The 19674-nt window shown below is 35.3% G+C and overlaps 2 protein-coding genes across 4 annotated transcripts; one reads left to right on the top strand and one right to left on the bottom strand.

Annotated features, from left to right (window-relative positions):
• The first annotated feature begins 856 nt into the window (after positions 1-856).
• On the top strand, positions 857-1828 carry LOC112998563 (uncharacterized). The gene is made up of 3 exons (XM_026124677.1): positions 857-1301; positions 1386-1468; positions 1544-1828. The coding sequence occupies exons 1-3, from the start codon at positions 857-859 to the stop codon at positions 1826-1828; spliced, it is 813 nt and encodes a 270-aa protein (XP_025980462.1).
• Positions 1829-11216: 9388 nt separating this feature from the next.
• LOC100807380 (uncharacterized) lies at positions 11217-12784 on the bottom strand. 3 transcript variants are annotated; one of them, XM_006592525.4, is made up of 2 exons: positions 12409-12784; positions 11217-12319 (listed from the first exon to the last, which is right to left on the bottom strand). In XM_006592525.4, exon 2 carries the CDS (start codon positions 12295-12297, stop codon positions 11413-11415), a length of 885 nt encoding a protein of 294 aa, XP_006592588.1. In that variant the 5' UTR covers positions 12298-12319; positions 12409-12784; the 3' UTR covers positions 11217-11412. The 3 variants fall into 3 exon arrangements, with proteins under 3 accessions (XP_006592588.1, XP_040863205.1, XP_003541115.1); XM_041007271.1 differs by having other exon boundaries at positions 12414-12784; XM_003541067.5 differs by having other exon boundaries at positions 12452-12783.
• Between the last annotated feature and the right edge of the window lie 6890 nt (positions 12785-19674).

The raw sequence follows: 19674 nt of genomic DNA, 5'->3' as shown, positions 1-19674 counted from the left end.
CCTGATGTCTGCTATACCATGAGTTTCAATGTCGTGTCATGAATTATCAGACTGACCATCTGTATAATTTGTGAAGTACAATGGGATGATATGGCAAGTAATCAGGAAATACAAACGATGGGAAATGAGTGTTAATGTCTCAAGGCATCAACTCTCAAAAGTAACCAAGTAGGAACTTGTGATGGTTGTGATTTGTGTTGCTCTTTTTTTTCTTGTGTGTATTCTTTCTATGTCTCACTTCTTGGTGTGTATAAGGAGTGATGGCTGGGCGAAATGATCATGCTATAGCTGATGCTCTCCAAGCCTTAGCTCAAGCTATAGGGAATCCAAATAGGGGAGAAGCTGGTGGAGCTGTTGAGTACCAAGGGTTGGACCGCTTCCAACGAAACAATCCCCCTTCATTCAATGGAGGATACAACCTTGATGGTGCTTAGAACTGGATAAGGGAAATTGAGAAGATTTTCCGAGTGATGGCATGTCCGGAAGGGCAAAAAGTTGCTTTTGGTACATACACTTTGGTGGAAGAAGCTGAGTATTGGTGGGAGAATACTCGCCAATGCCTAGATGCTGAAGGTCAAGATGTGACCTGGGATGTCTTCAAGAGGGTATTCTTGGAGAAATACTTTCCTGAGGATGTTAGGAACAAGAACAAGATGGAGTTCTTAGAGCTCTAGCAGGGAAACATGACTATAGCTGAGTATGCAGCCAAGTTTTAAGAGTTGGTGAAGTACTTTCCCCATTATCAAGGGAGGGATGGTGAAAGCTCAAATGTGTGAAGTTTCTGAACGGCTTGCGACCTGAAGTGAAGCAAGATGTGAATTACCAGGGTGTTCGTCAGTTTCCACTCTTGGTTAACATGTGTCGGATTTGGGATGAAGACTCTCGAGACAGGGTGAGCTATTATAAGAGTATAGGTCCAATGAAGAACAAAAAGAATGGACCCCAACATCGAGGAAAACCGTACTCGACCCCTCTTAAGCAATATGGTAACCGCCCCAACAATCAGAAGATTGTTGCCATGGGATTTGCGGGTGGTAGTGGTAGCAAACCCAATACCTTCCCTACTCATATCACTTGTTACAGATGTAGTAAGCCAGGGCACATCTCCTCAAATTGCCCTGATAAAGGCATAACATGTTTTAATTGTAGACAAAAGGGGCATTGTCAGAGAGATTGTCCACATCCCAAGAGGGAGCAAAATGGTGGGGGCCTGAATGACCAAATTGGACATCCAAAGGCCAATGGAAGAGTCTTTATCCTTAACGGTGCTGAAGCTTTGAAATCCAAAGATCTAATCCAAGGTAAATGCTTCATAAATGGAATTCCTTTACTTGTGTTGTTTGATTTTGGAGCAACCCATTCTTTTATATCCTATTCATGTGTAGGGAAACTTAAGCTTTCTGTGTCTTCTTTAAATAAAGATCTGGAGGTAGAGACCCCAACTAATGGTTATGTGTTAACTTCTAAGGTGTGTTTGGATTGTCCTGTGGAAATTTATGGTAGAACCTTCTTGATTGATATGATTTGTTTGCCTTTGAGCCAGATTGATGTTATTCTTGGTATGGAGTGGTTATCTTCAAACCATGTCTTGTTAAACTGTTTTGATAAAACTGTGGTGTTTGATGGTCCTGGAGTGAGTAAGGATATGATGTTTATCTCTGCCAACCAAGTTGTAACATCTTTGAAAGGAGATGCTCAAGTGTACATGATCTTGTCTAACCTAGAAATAAAGACAAAGGTTTCCATGTGTGACCTCCCTATTGTTAGGGAGTTTCCTGAAGTGTTCCATGAGGATATATTCGGTCTACCACCCGAGAGAGAGAGATAGAGTTTTCCATAGACCTGGTACCTGGTGCTGGACCTATATCCATAGCCCCTTATAGGATGTCTCCTATAGAGTTAGTCAAGCTTAAGAAATAGTTAGATGAGTTGTTGGAGAAACGGTTTGTGAGACCCAGTGTGTCTCCATAGGGAGCACCACTGTTGTTAGTGAAAAAGAAAGATGGGACCATGAGGTTGTGTGTAGACTACCGCTAGTTGAACAAGGTGACGATTAAGAATAAGTACCCTTTGCCTAGAATAGATGACCTTATGGACCAAGTGGTAGGAGCTTGTATGTTTAGTAAGATAGACCTTAGGTCAGGTTACCATCAGATTCGAGTGAAGTCCGAGGACATACCTAAGACTGCTTTTAGGACCCGTTATGGTCACTATGAGTATTTAGTCATGCCCTTTGGTGTGAGTAATGCTCCAGGTGTGTTTATGGACTACATGAATAGAGTCTTTCACCCTTACCTTGATAGTTTTGTGGTAGTATTCATAGATGATATTTTGGTATACTCCAAGACTAGAGAGGAACATGAAAAACATTTGAGGATTATGCTATATACCCTTAGGGATTGACAACTCTATGCTAAGTTGTCCAAGTGTGAGTTTTGGTTAGAGAAAGTTAGTTTCCTAGGGCATGTGATATCTCAAGGGGGTATAGCTGTAGATCCCTCTAAGATAGAAGCCGTTCTAGAGTGGGAAAGTCCTAAATCTATTTTTGAGATTAGGAGTTTTCTGGGTTTAGCAGGATACTACCGGAGATTCATAGAAGGTTTCTCCAAGTTAGCTTTACCTTTGACTAAACTAACTCGTAAGGGTCAAGCTTTTGTGTGGGATACCCAATATGAGCATAGTTTCCAGGCCCTTAAGGAAAGATTGACAACCGATCCAGTGTTAGTTTTGCCTAACCCGAGAGAACCCTTTGATCTGTATTGTGATGCATTAAAGATGGGTTTAGGAGGAGTGTTGATGCAAAATGGCCAAGTAATGGCCTATGCTTCTAGACAACTCAAGACCCATGAGAGGAATTATCCCACCCATGATCTAGAGCTGGCTGCTGTGGTTTTTGCCCTTAAGATGTGGAGACATTACTTGTTTGACTCCAAGTTTGAGGTGTTTAGTGATCATAAGAGCCTAAAGTACTTGTTTAGTCAGAAAGAGCTGAACATGCGTCAAAGGAGATGGTTAGAGTTTCTTAAAGATTATGATTTTGAGCTTAGTTACCATCCCGACAAAGCCAATGTAGTGGCTGACGCCTTGGGTAGGAAATCCCTACATGTATCTGCTTTGATGGTTAGAGAGATGGATCTCCTAGAGCAATTTAGAGACCTTAGCCTTGCATGTGAGGTTACTCCTAACAGTGTGAGATTAGGGACTTTGAGGATTACCAGTAAGTTACTAGGAGATATCAGGGAAGGCCAGAAGTCTGATCCTTTTCTAAGGACTCAGTTAGAAGCTGTAGAGTCAGGAAGATATAGTAGTTTCAATATTGGATCGGATGGAGTCTTGAGGCTTCAAGATAGGATTTGTATTCCCAATGTGCCTAAACTTAGGAAGATGATCCTAGAGGAAGGACATAGGAGTAGTTTGAGCATTCATCCTGGTGGTACCAAGATGTATCAATATTTAAAGATGATGTTTTGGTGGCCCAACATGAAGAGAGAGATTAGTGAGTTTGTGTATGCATGTTTAGTCTTCCAGAAGGCTAAGATAGAACATCAGAGACCTTCAGGGAGGTTACAACCCTTGGAGGTACCCTAGTGGAAGTGGGATAGTATTTCCATGGATTTTGTTGTAGGACTACCTAGGACCCCCAGAGGTTTGGATTCTATCTGGGTTATTGTTGACAGGCTGACCAAGTCTGCTCACTTTATTCCCATTAATATCAAATTTTCCTTGGAAAAGTTGACCTCCATGTATATTAGTGAGATTGTCAGATTACATGGTGTGCCATCTAGCATAGTGTCTGATAGAGATCCTAGGTTTACCTCTAGATTTTGGGAGAGCCTGAACAAAGCGTTGGGGACCAAGCTTAGACTAAGTTTAGCCTACCATCCTCAAACTGATGGCCAAATTGAATGGACCATACAATCGCTGGAGGACTTTTTGAGGGCGTGTGTCTTAGAGCAAAAGGGAAGTTGGGAGAGTTTTCTGCCATTGATAGAGTTCATTTACAACAATAGTTTTCACTCTACCATTGGCATGGCTCCCTATGAAGCTTTGTATGGTAGAAGGTGTAGGACACCTCTATGTTGGCTAGAGCCCAGAGAAAAAACCTCATCTTAGGACCTGAAGTGGTACAGCAACTGCCGAGAAGGTGAAGTTGATCCAAGAAAGGATGAGGACTGCTCAGAGTAGACAGAAAAGTTATCAGGATAAAAGGAGGAAAGACTTGGAATTCGAGGTTGATGATCATGTATTCTTGAGAGTCACTCCGTGGACTGGGGTTGGTCGAGCATTGAAATCCCGAAAACTCACACCTCGTTATATCGGTCCTTTCCAAATTCTTAAAAGAGTCGGTCCTGTGGCATACCAAATTGCATTACCCCCATCACTTTCTAATCTTCACAATGTCTTTCATGTGTCTCAACTCCGTAAGTATATCCATGATCCATCTCATGTGATCAAATTGGATGACGTACAAGTAAAAGAGAACTTAACATATGAAACATTGCCTTTGAGGATTGAGGATATACGAACAAAGCACCTAAGAGGGAAGGAGATTCCATTGGTTAAGGTGATCTGGGGGGGGTACATCAGGAGAAGATGCCATGTGGGAATTAGAGAGTCAGATGTGAGTAGCCTATCCATCCTTGTTTGAGTCAGGTAAATTTCGAGGACGAAATTTCTAAAAGGGTGGGAGAGTTGTAACACCCTGAAATGTTATTAATTATAAATCGATGTTTGATTGTGTTTAGCTTGTTGTTTGAATATATGTTTGACTTGAATGATTTGAAATATGACTTGAATTAGTCATGTGTGAATTTTTTGATGTGGATGTTGAGTTATGTGGAGTTTTGTTGAGCAAAGTTGAAATTATGAGATTTTAGATTTTTGCCTAAACCTAGTTCAGTAAAATCGCGATCTCAGATTCGTTAACCATTAGATCATCTTCAAATTTTGTTTGGAGCTTCCTAAGACATGTTTCACAGTCTGACTATTGGGATTTTGAAAATAACAACTTTTGGTTTCTCGCTAAGCGCGAATGGCACAATAAGCGCAATTCCAACCGAGAGGAAGTTGCGCTAAGCGCCCAAGGGTGTGCTAAGCTCACCCTACTGCAGAGGGGGTTGCGCTAAGCCTAAATTCTTGTGCTAAGCGCATGAAGTGGACTTCGACTTAGCGCGATAGTCTCGCTAAGCGAAATTTGCAGGTTATAAATACGTCCTCAGCGTGAAAAACACGATTTTTCACTCTCTTCTTCTCCAAAAATGTCACCCAAACCCTAAAACCTCATTTTTCACCACCCAAGACCACCGATGGCCGCCGTAAGCCGTCGTTGCTTGCCGTTGGACCCCCACACCAAGAGGAATACTTTAATCGGAGCAGAATCCTCATAATCCTCCTCGAAGATTTGATGGAGAAAATCCCTCAATCCTCCATTTCAAAGTTTCTCTGAGGTAATCTTGACTTCTAAACCTTCTAGCTAGTTTGAGTTCCTCTTAGTGTCTCTTTTGTGTTGGGTATTGTAATAGGGTGTTTTTACACTTCCTTTGAAAAACCCTAAAGAATGAGACATTGTAAAAGTTATCTTTTTATAACATTGAGTTTTTTTTTTTGCGGCATTCACTGAACCCTGGTCACATTGGCGTGATTGGAATTTCAAAACGATGTTTCCATTTGTAGAATCCGAAATACCCCTCAACCCTTTATGTTTTGACAGGGGTATTTGACCCTGAATGTTGCCTTTGACCTTGCTTTTGGAATCCATACTAAATTCCTTTCGTTTTGGCGTAATAGAGACTTGCGTTGGACCGACAAGAGTGAACGAGAGAGAGACCTCTAAGTGATGCAAAGAGGAACCGACAGGAAGCTCACAATAGGTGAGGGGAGTTTATTATAAATTTACCGTTTCTACACCATGGTTAGGGTCAGGGAACCTAGCTATGAGAATATATGTTTGTCCCTATTTCATGCTGAATTTTTTTTTCTAGAAAACCATGTTTTCAATGAATGGGATGCGATATATATATATATATATATATATATATATATATATATATATATATATACACAGTTGATGAATAAAATTATTGTCCTTATTTGACTTCTGTTGTTTGAAGACTTGAGGAGTGTGAATCTCAGGCATGAAAGATATATGTACATGCGGAATGTGACTTATTGTTGATGTCGCTATTGATGACTTTAAATTGATATGTGATGATGTTGATATGGAATGAGGTTGTTGTTGTTGATAACGTCATTGAGACAATTACTGCATAGTTTTCCTAAGTGAGGTGTCGTGTGGACATGCTTAGGCTATTTCCTTGGTTGATGATACGTACCACATTGCATCTGAGAGTTGAGGTCAGGTGCATGCATCATTCTGAGTAGTATTGATTAGATCCATGGATGGATGATGAATAATTGTTGAATGTGGATGATGAATAATTGTTGAATGTGGGTGTTGAATAATGAATGTTGTGTAAGCTCATGATGTTTACCTATGTTTTCTTGCTAATTGTGATTATTTGGATTTAGCATTGGTTCTTTTTATAATGAACTCACCCTTGCAATTTTGTATCGTGTGGTTGATACCTGTGATGATTGCGAACCTTGTTTGTGGGAGCAGAATGACAACAGTAGGGCGTAGGAAGTGAGATTCTATTGAGGAGCCACCGAGCCGACGTGATGACGTTGAGATTTTTTGGGAGCGTGTTGTGTTTTGTTAATCAACTCCTCCATAGTTGGTTCCATGATTCTTTTGTTGAATTAAAGATGTAAATCACAGATTTGAATTATATGTATGAACAAGTTTAATTTCCATTATGTGAATAATGTGTATTGAGTTACTATACTAATATATATGTATTCACTTAAGTATTGGTGCGTTATTTGGTGAATGTATATCGAGTAAAGAAGAAAAATTTACTTTCGTTTTTTTATAAACAAATTAATGGAGTTTTCATTTAAAATTTAAAATTTCTGCAGTTTAGAGTGATGATATTGTAGCGACGAGGCGGGTCGTTACAATTATTATTATTATTATTCTATGTTCATAATTTACTGTTCCTATTCGTTTAGTACTTATGTAATATATTTTTTAAATTGTATTTTAATATATATATTTTTATTATTTTGATTTCCTTGTCAAACCTTAATCTTTGTTGTTAAAAAAAACTTTTTCTTATATCTTATAATTTTATCAAATTTCTACTAAATTTTTCACTTTTAATCTTTAAAATTATTCTATATCTCAATTCCAACTTAAGTACCCTTATATTTAGATTAAAAATAATATGTCGAGAGTTTTGAGTAGAAAAAATACAACCGGTTGTGGGACCAAATTTATTTATTTATTTATTTTTAAAAAATAATTTAATCAACTATTTTTTTAAAAAAAATTCACAAAATTTAAACTAGATAAAGCTAAAGTGGAATTATAAGTCTTTTTCTTTAATCAATAAAATGTGTGTGTGTGTGTGTGGATAAATAGATAGATAATCAAAGTATAAGAGTTCAAATCTTAAACTATATTTTACTGTTTTTTTAATCCCCTTTTCCCTAGCTTTTCTCCTATACAATTCATTATTAATGTCTGTATATATTTGTTGCACTTTTTATACTTTTGGGGGCTAAATTTTGCATTTTCATCTTTCAGGGACCCATTTGTCAGTGGAGTGGGAAGACAAAAAGTCAAAAAAATATTATGACAAATATGCCCTCATGCTGACAATCCATGTTGACAATCATTTCAGTAACAAATTTATTCGTTCGTGCCATGTAGACTATTTTATTAATGGTGATGGATAGAAGTTAACAGTCAGATATATTTGTCGCACTTTTTACACTTTAAGAGACTAAATTTTATATTTTCATCTTTCAGGAATGCATTTGTCAGCGAATTACACATTGATGGACAAAAATGACTATTTACCCTTAGGAATATTTTTGGATTTCCAAATATGAGAGGTGGGAATAACATTGCCCATGATGGCAAAGTAAACCTAATCCATGTGAGATTCACATTTTTTTCTCACTTGGGTTTACACATATACCTCCATAAGGGAATTACTATTTTCACTACCACAATTTTTATTTAAACTATACATGTGACTAGTTTCTTTTTTATTTCCAAAATTGCCCTTTCCACAAAAACATACTTTTGTTGTATACGTGTGTTATACTCAACAGAATCATGATTTTATTACATATAATTTTTAACCCTACACTACACAACAAAGTTGTGTTGTTCAACAATGGAATCATGATTTTATTATGTAATTTTTTCTCCCAAATAACACAATAGAATCATGTTTTCTTTGGGTAAAAGGGGGTGTGAAAAATAATACACAACATAATCATATTTCATTGTATCGTTGAACAACAAAATCATGATTCCATTGTGTATTTTTTCGCCTCCAAACAACACAACGAAATCATGTTTCCGTTGTGTAAAAATGAAAACATGATTTCATTGGATATTTTTTTATGAAATACACAAGGGAATCATATTTCGTTGTGTATTTTTTGACACCTTTTTTAATTAATTTTAATTGCAAGCTACCTTTTTTAAAACAATAAAATTAATTGTGATATGATTTATCATTTTTAATAGTAATCAATATCTTTTTTTTTTTAATTAAAATTGAATTAATTGGATAGAAGTTATCATTTATAAATATAACTGGATTGATTATTATATGAATTGGTTTTATTAATAGTAATCAAATCAATTTATGACATCAATGTGTATCATAGTTAATTTGATTACAATTAAAAATTGAGGAAAAGAAAATATTGTGAGAGGAAGGGAAATGGTGGGGGTGTCATGAGGGAGAGAGAGGAAGGAAGAAGGATTGAGAGTGTATGAAAGAATTGAGAGTGTAAGAAAACTTAGAAGGATAAAATGATCATTTACTATGACTTGGTAGTGCCAATAACAATTTTGGTAGTCGCAATGGCAATGCCTATCCATAATGAGCCTATCGAAAGTCCAACAAGGATGTTAAAACAGGTTACATGAAAAAAAAAAGTGATTCCAGGCTAAAAAACTGAAAAGGAAGAAGAGAAAGAAAACAAATAAAACATTGGATAAGACTACATATTATTAAGTTTCTGACCCTGTTCTACAAAAGACACCCTTTCACAATACCTCACGATCAGATTTTTATTTTATATAGTAAACAATCCCAATTTATGGTAGTTACAGAATCCTTATCACTGATTATGATTATAGAATAGATTACAGGCTGTATGCTCCAGAATATTCTAAAACAGTTACCTTCCCCACATAGAATGATCTATGTTCTTATCTTCCTTGATAGTAAGAACCAGATGGCACTGATTTTGGACTTAAAGTTTGTCTATCACACTCAAGATTAGGACATACAAGCACATGTTTAATCATATTAGTTATTTAAAACAACTGAAATTGATTAATCTCTCAACACATGGTTCATTTAAGAGGGGCAGAAGCACATGCTCCATGTGCTACTTGAAAAGGCTACCACCATGCTCGACAATCTACATTATTATCAAATCAATTAATGAAGGGAAATGAAAACTCGAAAATGTTTTGTAATGCACACTTGCTGATTTAGTGAGACGAAAGAGAATTGGTTCAATGACAAGGCAAAAGACGAACCCGATCCTCAAATAGTAGCGGCTAATGTATGTTGTAGATCCAATTTAGCACACTACACGTGTTCTTAACAAATGTGAGAATGAAGTTACTACAACAACAACAAAGCTTTACTTCACTAGATAAAATCGAATACACAACGTCATTTGACATAGTTAAAATAAAAGATTTAAAAATATTATCAAGTGTAAGATTTCTCTTGATAATTTAATTTTTTCTAATGTTCTTTTCAATCTCTCTTCTCATTTTTCTCGAGTTAAAAATTATATAATCTACTCTTCTAACCGGTGTCTATTGTAACCTTTTTTTTAATTAATAATCATATTGGTTGTTTAAAACAATAACAGTGAAGCTAATAGCTACGAATTACCATAAGTCATTGATCAATGAACTATGATTACGCATGTGCCCAACATAATTAGTTCTGAAGATAACATCACATTTGGTAGAACAATACAATGTCCAATGACTTCACTGACTTAAAACTTAACATAATTTTATTAAATGATTTTAGTTCTTTACCATTAGTTAATTTCATAACCAATAACCATTTTGATAGTACCATCTGATGTAAACTCCTAACTAACACATCCAGAACATTGTTAGTTTAACCAGAAAAATCTATGATCATGAATAACACTTCTGCTGGGTGCACCCTGCCACGTTTATCATATCAAATTACAGCATCCACAAAGTTGAATGGTACTAGAGTCTAGAAACATATGTCGCTACTTTTGTTTACCATCAATTCATTGCACTATATAGATTTCAACTTTAATTATTCATAAACTTAAATCTCAAATGGAGGGAACACTTGAAACACAAACAATAAATTAGATGGCGGTACATGATCCCCCCTTTTTTTTTCTTTGGTGTCACAATTCAACCACAGCTGATCAAGTAGTGTTAAAACCAAAGATATAAGAGGGTAACCATTTTCGACAAATCAGTCCAACGAATTTGGTTCTTAGACGAATATACTTTATAACGACATACATACTACTTCAATTTATAGCTTTTAATTTTTATTCATACTTACTGCTTACAATTTACTCTAAAATTTGAAATCCCATTCCAAAACATGTCAATTCTCACATAATTTTACTTGTGTTATTTCTGTAGTAGCATTCCCAACAGTTGGATACCACTTTCGTCCATCCATTTACAAATCGCAATTCTATCATAATAAAAGAACCCAATAATATATTTGGATGATAGTTTATACTTTATACCTAAGTCACGGTTTAATTAGCCCTTTTTTTTTTTCTTCTACTCAAATCTTGATTTGAAGCTTAACATTAATTTTAATAACAATCACTAGCGAATCTACATGCAGAATAATGGGATAATTGACCCATAAAATATTTTTTTTACATAAATATATAAAATAAATATTTTTTCCCGTAAAAAAATAGATCTTATCCCTACCAAATAATATGTGGAAGTAGTTATTTGTGAAAGAAATTTAGCCTACACTCTACAAACTAAGTTTGGGTGCATGTATAAATTATAATTCACAATATACGCGTATTAACTCAACTTGTGGCTTATTAAAAAAAAAAAAATACACGTATTAAACAACATATACAATAAACTATAGCTAACTTCACTCATTTGCAATTTGCATGGTTCGACTTTGCCTCCCAGCCAAGCACTGTTTTTCTTCATAACATCATAGTCAAAACAAAAAAAATGAAAAACATTTAGACAAAAGTACAAAATGGTTTAGTATGTATCACTCTCTATAGATACTGTAATAATCTGTTTGTAAAAAATCCACGTCAGCAGAATCTCCAATCCAACCTGACCTCTGGTGGGCCATGCACGTGGTGAGTGGGCTTCCTGAAGGACACGACGTGGCTGCTAACCATGAACGCCGTCACACGCTCGCTCATTCTAATGTCTTCCATCTTCATCTCTTGTAACCGTCGCACGTACTCTGGCACGTGCACAAGGTCCCACACAACCCCAACCCCACCCTCCTTCAACACCCTCACCACCTCCGCCACCACCCTCCCCCTCTCCGCTGCCGCCACATCGGCAGCGTGCCCCCATCCCACGGTGTGCACGAACGTACCGGACACAACAGCATCGAAGCTGTCGTCTAAAAACGGCAACGTGGTGGCATCACCTGTCCGGCACGTTACGTATTCCTCCACACCCTCCACCTTAGCAGCCCGAAGCGTGGCCGCTAATTCTGTCTTGTTCTGGCCGCTTAACCCGATCACCCGACCCGAACTTCCTTCCTTTTTAAGACGGGCGGCCACGGCATTCAGCAGAATGCCGCGACCGCAGCAGCCGAGATCGAGCACCTGTCGCACCGTCGGCCAGTCATTGACTGTGTCCACGATGTGCTGTGCCATCTCAGAATGGAGCGGCACTGCCGAGTAGAAGAAATTCGCCGCCGCGTAGAAGAGGCACAGCGCGGAGAGCGCCGTGACGGAGCCCATAAACCCGGCGGCGAAGCGGGCGGCGCTGCAGGGCACGGAGGCGATGGAGAGAAGGCTTTGGAAAGTGTGAGAGATGTCATTGAAGTAGAGAAGGTAAAGTATTGAGAGAACTGAGAAGAGAACCGCTTGACATAGAAGGAAGACGAAGGTTTGCCACTGATCCATTCCGTAGATGAGGTAGATCCGTGTCCACTCTCTGCTTGATGTTTTTCCCATTCTCTTTGATCAAATTTTGATTCTGCAATTCACAAATAAAAAAATGTTTCGGAATTAGGAAAGTAGAATTTGAAAAGCATTGAAAATGATGGGAAAAAACAAAATCCTCACTAGACCCGAAAAAGAGACAGATTTCTAGGAGTGTATCGCGTACAGTTACGGTTTTGGGGAATACGAAGTGGAAGGTTTTGTGCTTGTGCAGCTTTATTTTATATTTGACGTTAATGCTTAGGGTGCGGAGAATCGTGGTACTGCATTAAACAGTGTGATGCCGGTGATTGTGATGTCATTTGGGTTCATAGAAACGCGCTTTGATTTCTCATTTTCCGTTTTGATTGTCAGAGAAAGCGAAGAAACAGAAGGGAAAAAGCTGAATCACGCTCGGTGACTAGCGTGCACGAATTTTGAGAGAGTAAATGAGAACAGAGAGATTTGTTGGAGGAGAAATTGTGTTCAAGGAGATGATTATTAATGTATTTATGTTTATATATACGGTATACACGCATATTGGAATACCTATACGGCTTTACCGTAGACCGCAAAGAAGGTCGGAACTGGCCAGGGATGTGCGATTTTTTTTTTTATTCGGACCAATCAGATTGTAACCTAATTGAAATTGAACCAATTTTTATCAGAGCTGGTTTGAACAAAAAATGATTATATTATTTTAGAAAATCAGTTCAATTAATCAAATTATTTTTAAAAAAAATGGGTTTGATTAAGCAAACTAATTTTCACTTAAATTATTTTTTATTTAAAAAAAACAGTTCAAAAAATTGATTTCAAAACAATTTAGTTCTTAAAATCGATTTAATACTAATTTAAAATTGATTCGATTCATAACCAACTTTTTTAAAACTAATTTGATTTTGAATGGAGTTTTTAAAATTTATTCAAAACTGATTTAATTATGAACTGGATACAAAATGAAATTGATTGGGAACGAATTCAGTTTGAAAGTTTTTACCTCATTTTTACACACCCCTTGACCTGGCTACTACATGCCAAAGTTTTTCTTACATGTCAACAAAAAAAAAAAAGAAACTCTACGATAATACAATGGAAAACAATGACTTGGGTCATATTTAAAATTGAGTAATTATAAAGTAGACCGCTGTTTTGCTTTTTTTGCCGTGCAAAGTACAGACCATTTGGTCTAGTTTTCTTAAAGTTGAAATTGTTATCTTATTTTATTTGTAGACATTGAAATGTTACTAGTGGTAAATAAATTAGCATTATAGTCATATTTATTACTATGTATTTTCATTAATATTGTTTATAAATATTAGAGCATCATCAGAGGAATTATTTACATAGTTTATTTAAATTTAAATAATGGTGTTTAACTTTTTTTCATATTGGAGCAAATGATATAGACTTACTTATATAAGTGTCATTGTCAATATTTTTATATTTGGACCTGTGATTGAATTCGTAAAAATATTGATTTGATTCAATGGTTCAAGTGTAGTTGAATCCTTATATTTTTTAATATAATATAATATTTTAAGCAATAGAATAGTATGTAAATAATAAAATTAGGATTTAAAAATTATAAATCAGTATAAATGACTAAATTATATGTTTCATAAGATAAAAACTAATAATAATTGAGAAAATAATTGATGTTTATGTGAAATATTTAAAAATGTATTTTTATTTATTTTAAAAAAAATTAAATTAAATAAAATAAATTAAAAAAAACATCGATTCAACCCCGATTCTCTATATCGGTTCAACTTAAACTTGAGCCTTATGAGGAGTCCATGTACCTTTAGCCGGAGCTGGTTCTAACCCCTTTGTTTACTGCTTTAGGAATATCAAGATTAGTCCACTACTAGAGAAAGAGTCCTTGTCTTCGGCGCACTGATTTTGGCCAATTTTATATCGCTTTCACATGTTCTTAGTAGGTTTTCACCGGTTTTTAAGAGTCTCTAGACTAGTTCCGATTGAACCGGTCAACCTGGTCTAGTTTTAAAGACCTTGATTGTTGCTTATTCAAATAACTGTTGCTTAACAACATTATATCATACATAACATATTTTCAAGAAGAATTGTAGGATCCACAAAATTAATTTAAACACTTAGTTTAACAACATTAGCATTGAAATAAATTTTTATATAGAATGTTTAAATTTTTATGGAATTATAAGACCTACAAAATTAAAATAAATAATTCATCTAAGCAATTATACATTCTAGATGCTTTTAAGGAAGACAATTTTCATCATGCCAAATAATATCTTTAATGACATTTAACAATAACATAAAAAAATAACATAACTAATACAATATTACCTACTAGTGATAATTTTTTATCTATTAGTGATGATTTTTAAACTATTAGGGAGATGTACTGAATTAAAATTTTAAATTTTTTTATGACATAAAAAGTCTTCTAAATTTTGAAAGATTTTATAAAAATATAATGATGTTTAAGATTTTTTTAAAATACTTTTATGGTTAAGATTTTGAATTTTGAATTTTAATGAATTTATAAAACATGAATTCTTAATATTTGAAATGATTTCATAAATTTGTAAGAAAACCTTCACAATAAAAAGTGTCGTTGAGAATATATAACAAATAAATGATAATTTGAGTTAAAAAAAATAAAACAAATAGAACTTTTTTTCAATTTTTTAAATAGCTAATTGATTTTAGCTTCTCATCCTCTTGTACTAGTCCTGCATGCACTCGCGGGAACGAAATCCCTACCACACGGTATACTATATGTAACAGCTTTTGTTTATTTATTTTTAACAAAAAAATTATACGAGAAAGAACGAAATGAGAATTCTACATATAGCTTCCTAGCTGTCGCAATACGAAATTGCGAGATGAAAACATGAGCAAGTATCAAAGACAAATCCTATTCTTCCCAATAACACAAAATGAAAATATTTGCCTGGAACAAATGCATAAAACAACCATCTTCTTATAGTATGATTATCAAATAATTTTTTCAAAAATAAACCAAATCAAAAGAAAATTAATTAACTAATACAACGAGGAATGGTACCTTCAACTAAAACGCAGTCGTCATCAAAGAGATTACTTGACTGCAGTAAAACTGTAAAAGCTAGTGGATTTGGAAGAAAGATATTACTCTACCCAGTGTTACTGCCTTCAAGGAAGAGAAAATAATTATATGTGATGGGAGAAAGAAAAATTCAGGATGAGAGAATAGAAAAGACTCAAGAGTTTTGAGTTAGATTGTTTCATGTGTTAGATATAACTAAAAGGCTTAAATATGTTCCAAATCCTTGAAATATATCCAAATTTCGTAATTGATTCTTGAAAATATTTTGCTTTTCGTTAGGTTCCTAAAACTTCAAAAGTTTGGTGAAAAATTTCTACCGTTAGTCTCCATCGAAAACGCGATAACTTGTGGTGGTGCACGTCATATGATGATAATATCATCCAAATACTATTAAAAAAACATTTTAAAAAAGAAATTTTGTAAACGTTGTCATTTTGGATTGTTTGATTTTTTTTAGGGTTGTTGATCTGAGACGAGGACGAGGAGAATAGCAAAAGCTAGGTTTTCGACATGAGCAAATCTTAGTTGGTGGTGGCTCATGGTGGTTTGACGAGGGTAGGGTTCGTGTTCGTCGTGGATGGAAGCAGTTGGAGCTTCATCTTCGTCGATTGGGTCTAATGGTGTTGTTCGTTGCCTATGCAAGAAGCCGACGATTCAACTACTATTGCAAACCAACAAGCATCCAAACAAGTTATTTTGGTGATATGCTGAGCAGAATGTAAGGATTTATGCTCTTTATTGAAAAACGGTTGGGTTGGTGTTGTGTTCTATTCTATGGTTTTAAATTCCTTTTGTTTGTGATTGCAGGAAGTTAAGAATTGTAGATTTTGGGTTCGGGATGATGATTTGAAGAAATCATTGAACCAAGACTTTGAAAGTAATGGTGGCGTTGGAAGTAATGTGGGCAATATGGGTTGTGGAAGTAATATGGATGTGAATCATTTGTTGTCACAAATGGAGGAGCTAAAGCTGAGGATTGCAACAAATGAAGAAAGAATTTGTTTGTAAGAGGAACAAATCATGGAGTTGAAGAAGATGTTGGCTAAAGAAGAACATCAATCTCAAACAAATTTTGAAGTTGTTGTTGAACTAAGGAAAAAAAATTGCAAAGCAACATACTAAGATTAATACGAAACAAAAGATGGTTAAGGTTTTAGGATGCATTGTAGTGTTCCTTTGGGGTTTATTGAGTGTTGTTACCATTGCAATTGCAATGAAGTAGTGTTCTAGTAGGTGTGACAATATTGTCTATCTATAGTGAAGCATCAACAATTGTAATGACATGCTGGTGGAAGTAGAATTATGTGAATCATGTATGTGGTCCATTTGGTCCCAATATAATATGATGTTTTTGTTTTAAATCCTTATGAAATTTGAACCTTTTTGTTTTCAGGTCCCTATGAAATTGATAATTTTGCTATATGTCCCTGTAAAAATTTGTGCTAGGTTCCTCTAAAATGTGATGGTACTATAACTGGTCCCTAACATTTTGGCAATATTAGTAAAGTAATTAAAATGACATTAACATTTAGAATTATCTTAAACGGTGACAAATTGAATATTCATAAATCATATAATTGTTCATTACATGATCATTGAAAGAACGATGAAGCACAAAAAATAAAGTAAGGATTAAAAGGAACTTTACATACATAAACTTAGGACTAAATATGGTGTCTCAAAAAACAGTATCTCAAAGACACTTTACATAAATAAATTTGAGACTAAATATTGTGTCTAAAAAAAAACAGTCTCAAAAGCACTTTACATGTATAAATTTGGGACTAAATAAGCACACATTAACAAACCAAATCTTCCATGGTGACTTCTTTGGATTACTAGTGACTTCTTGAGACGGATTCATTCTTGTGGTAGAGTCCCTATTGACTAGTCTTTGAGGCTTAAAAGCTTGGGCCTTAGGCTGAACTTTAACATCTAGTTGGTTTTACCCTAAAAAAACATAACATTTTTTAGTGTATCAGTTGGATTTCTCCAGAAATGGTTGACGATGGTGGTTGAAGCTTGCTGGGGGTTGGTGTTGATGTAGATATAGATGGTGATGGTGCTAAGTTAGTTGATGGTGTTGAGTTAGCCTTTCTATAGGTTGGTGCAATTGGGGTCATTTGCTTCCTGGTTTTTCGTGTTTTTGTGGAAGTTTGTGTTTTTTCCTTAATGCCATTTGATGTTTTTGAAGCCTTATCATGCTTTGATGTTGTTCCAAGTTTTCTCTGGTTATTTACCTAACAAATAAAGAAGATGATAACATTTTAGCAAATGACAATTTAAAATTAACAAGTTATGGATAAAAACTTTGGAAGGAATAAGGAAACATTACCTGAGGTTTTTCAAAATTGGCAGAAGATTCATTTTCAGACATTTGTGACTGAACCAAAGGACCTTGGTTGGCAATAGTAGCATCTTGGTTCCAATCAACTTGGTTCCTACCAGTAATTGTGCTTGCATCTACAGGTGACCCATCATTTGAAGCAGGTGGTTCCTCAACCACAGTAGAAGGTAAGGGACACCTCCTAGAATTGTGGCTTGATTTCCCACACCTACTACATTGATATTTGGTAGTTTTTCTCCTAAGTTTGGTGGGGTTGGACTCCTTATCTGGTTCCCTTCTTCTAATTTTTTTTGGCTTACCCAGACCTCTTTTATACTCAGGTGGTAAAACACTAGTAAGATTCCTTGAACCTTTCCACATTCTTTGAACGTTCATAGTAAAGATCTCATTTGAATAAAAAAAATGTCGTAAAACTTCCTAGTATAATACTCATGAACAAATGACTCTGGTTTTAGACCAACGTACCTTATGAAAACCACTGCATGGCAGCATAGAATACCAACTATACCCCAAAAGTTACAAGTACAAGTCTTATCAATAAGGTTTACAACAAATTTTTCACCATTTAAAGCATGAGTGACCTAAACTTTTTTGGGTGCAGAATACACAGTGGTCCAATAACGAGCATGTTCTATTTCCCTATCTAATCTCTTCTTTGGTTTAGGCATGATTTCACCAACATATTTTTCTAATTTATCCTTTTGTATTACAAACCTAGCCATTAAGTATGACCGAATCCACTCAAATAGTGTTATTATTGGCTTATCCCTTGCCATTAATATAGTACTATTAAATTCCTCGCTTAAACTATTCATCAACAGGTCACATTTAAGATAGTGAGAAAAGGCATGCTTACACCACACATTTGTGTCAACAATTTTCGTTAGCCATTCATAAGCATCTTGTTTGATTTCCTTCAGATGCCTCCACCAAACTTTTTCTTGAAATTTTGATACGATTATATCTAGCAGAATCAATTTTCATCACTAGCTCACATTGCTCTTAAAGTCTGCACCAATCCTTGCAAACAAATGCAATAGACACATATTAACTGTGATAGACACCAAACACATAATTATTGGGAGTGTCAGGAACCTAACAGAAAAGTATAAGGAGTTATAGGGACTTTACACAAAAATGTACCTTTTGCTGATCACTAATGAAAATCCATTTGAAGATATCAATTTCTCCAATGTCTTTCACTAGAAACTCCAAAAACCACTACCATGAATCCTTTGTTTCATTCTCAACCACATCAAATGTTAGTGGAAGATATTGATCATTGGGCTTTCTCCCAACTGCAATCAACAACTGAGCCCATACTTACTCTTTAAATGACACCTATCCAGACCTATTATTGGTCTACATGCTTTCTTGAAGGCCAATTTGCTTCGTTGTAGACACATATAAAAAGCTCTGAAACCTTGGTGGTAGTAGCCCTTGTGGTTTGTCCAATATCAATTTGTAGCTATTACCTTTACATACACGCTTTAGCTCCTCACCATATTCCTCCAGAAAAGAATACTATCTAACAACATCCCTATCCACTATTGCTCTAGCAATCATCCTGGCCTTCCAAGCAACAACCAAACATATCCCAATGCTATACTTGAATCTCACATCATCTATAATTTGTGCCAGTTTCACATCATTTCTGGTCCTCAAACTCTCTACAGCAACCTTGGACACCCATTTGGAAGTAGCATTTATGTTTTTAAAGGCCCTTCCACATGTATTTTTAGGTCTGTATGTCTTAACTTTATAAGTTGTGCTCCTTCCAACCTTGCTACAGAAAATTTCAAAACCACATTTATCTATGCATTTAGCTTTTGCCCTAACCAAGTCATTCGGTTTAAAAGTACATGCTTCCCATTCAATAATGATTGTTCCACAATTGCTTCTTTAAACTCTTTAATACTACAAAAATCCATACCATTTGTGAACTTAAAATCTTTGTTCAACTCCTCTATTCTGAATCTTACAAACT

Source organism: Glycine max, chromosome 12, assembly GCF_000004515.6.
Source record: "Glycine max cultivar Williams 82 chromosome 12, Glycine_max_v4.0, whole genome shotgun sequence".
NCBI lineage: Eukaryota > Viridiplantae > Streptophyta > Magnoliopsida > Fabales > Fabaceae > Glycine > Glycine max.
This window is presented reverse-complemented; position numbering and strand designations above follow the sequence as displayed.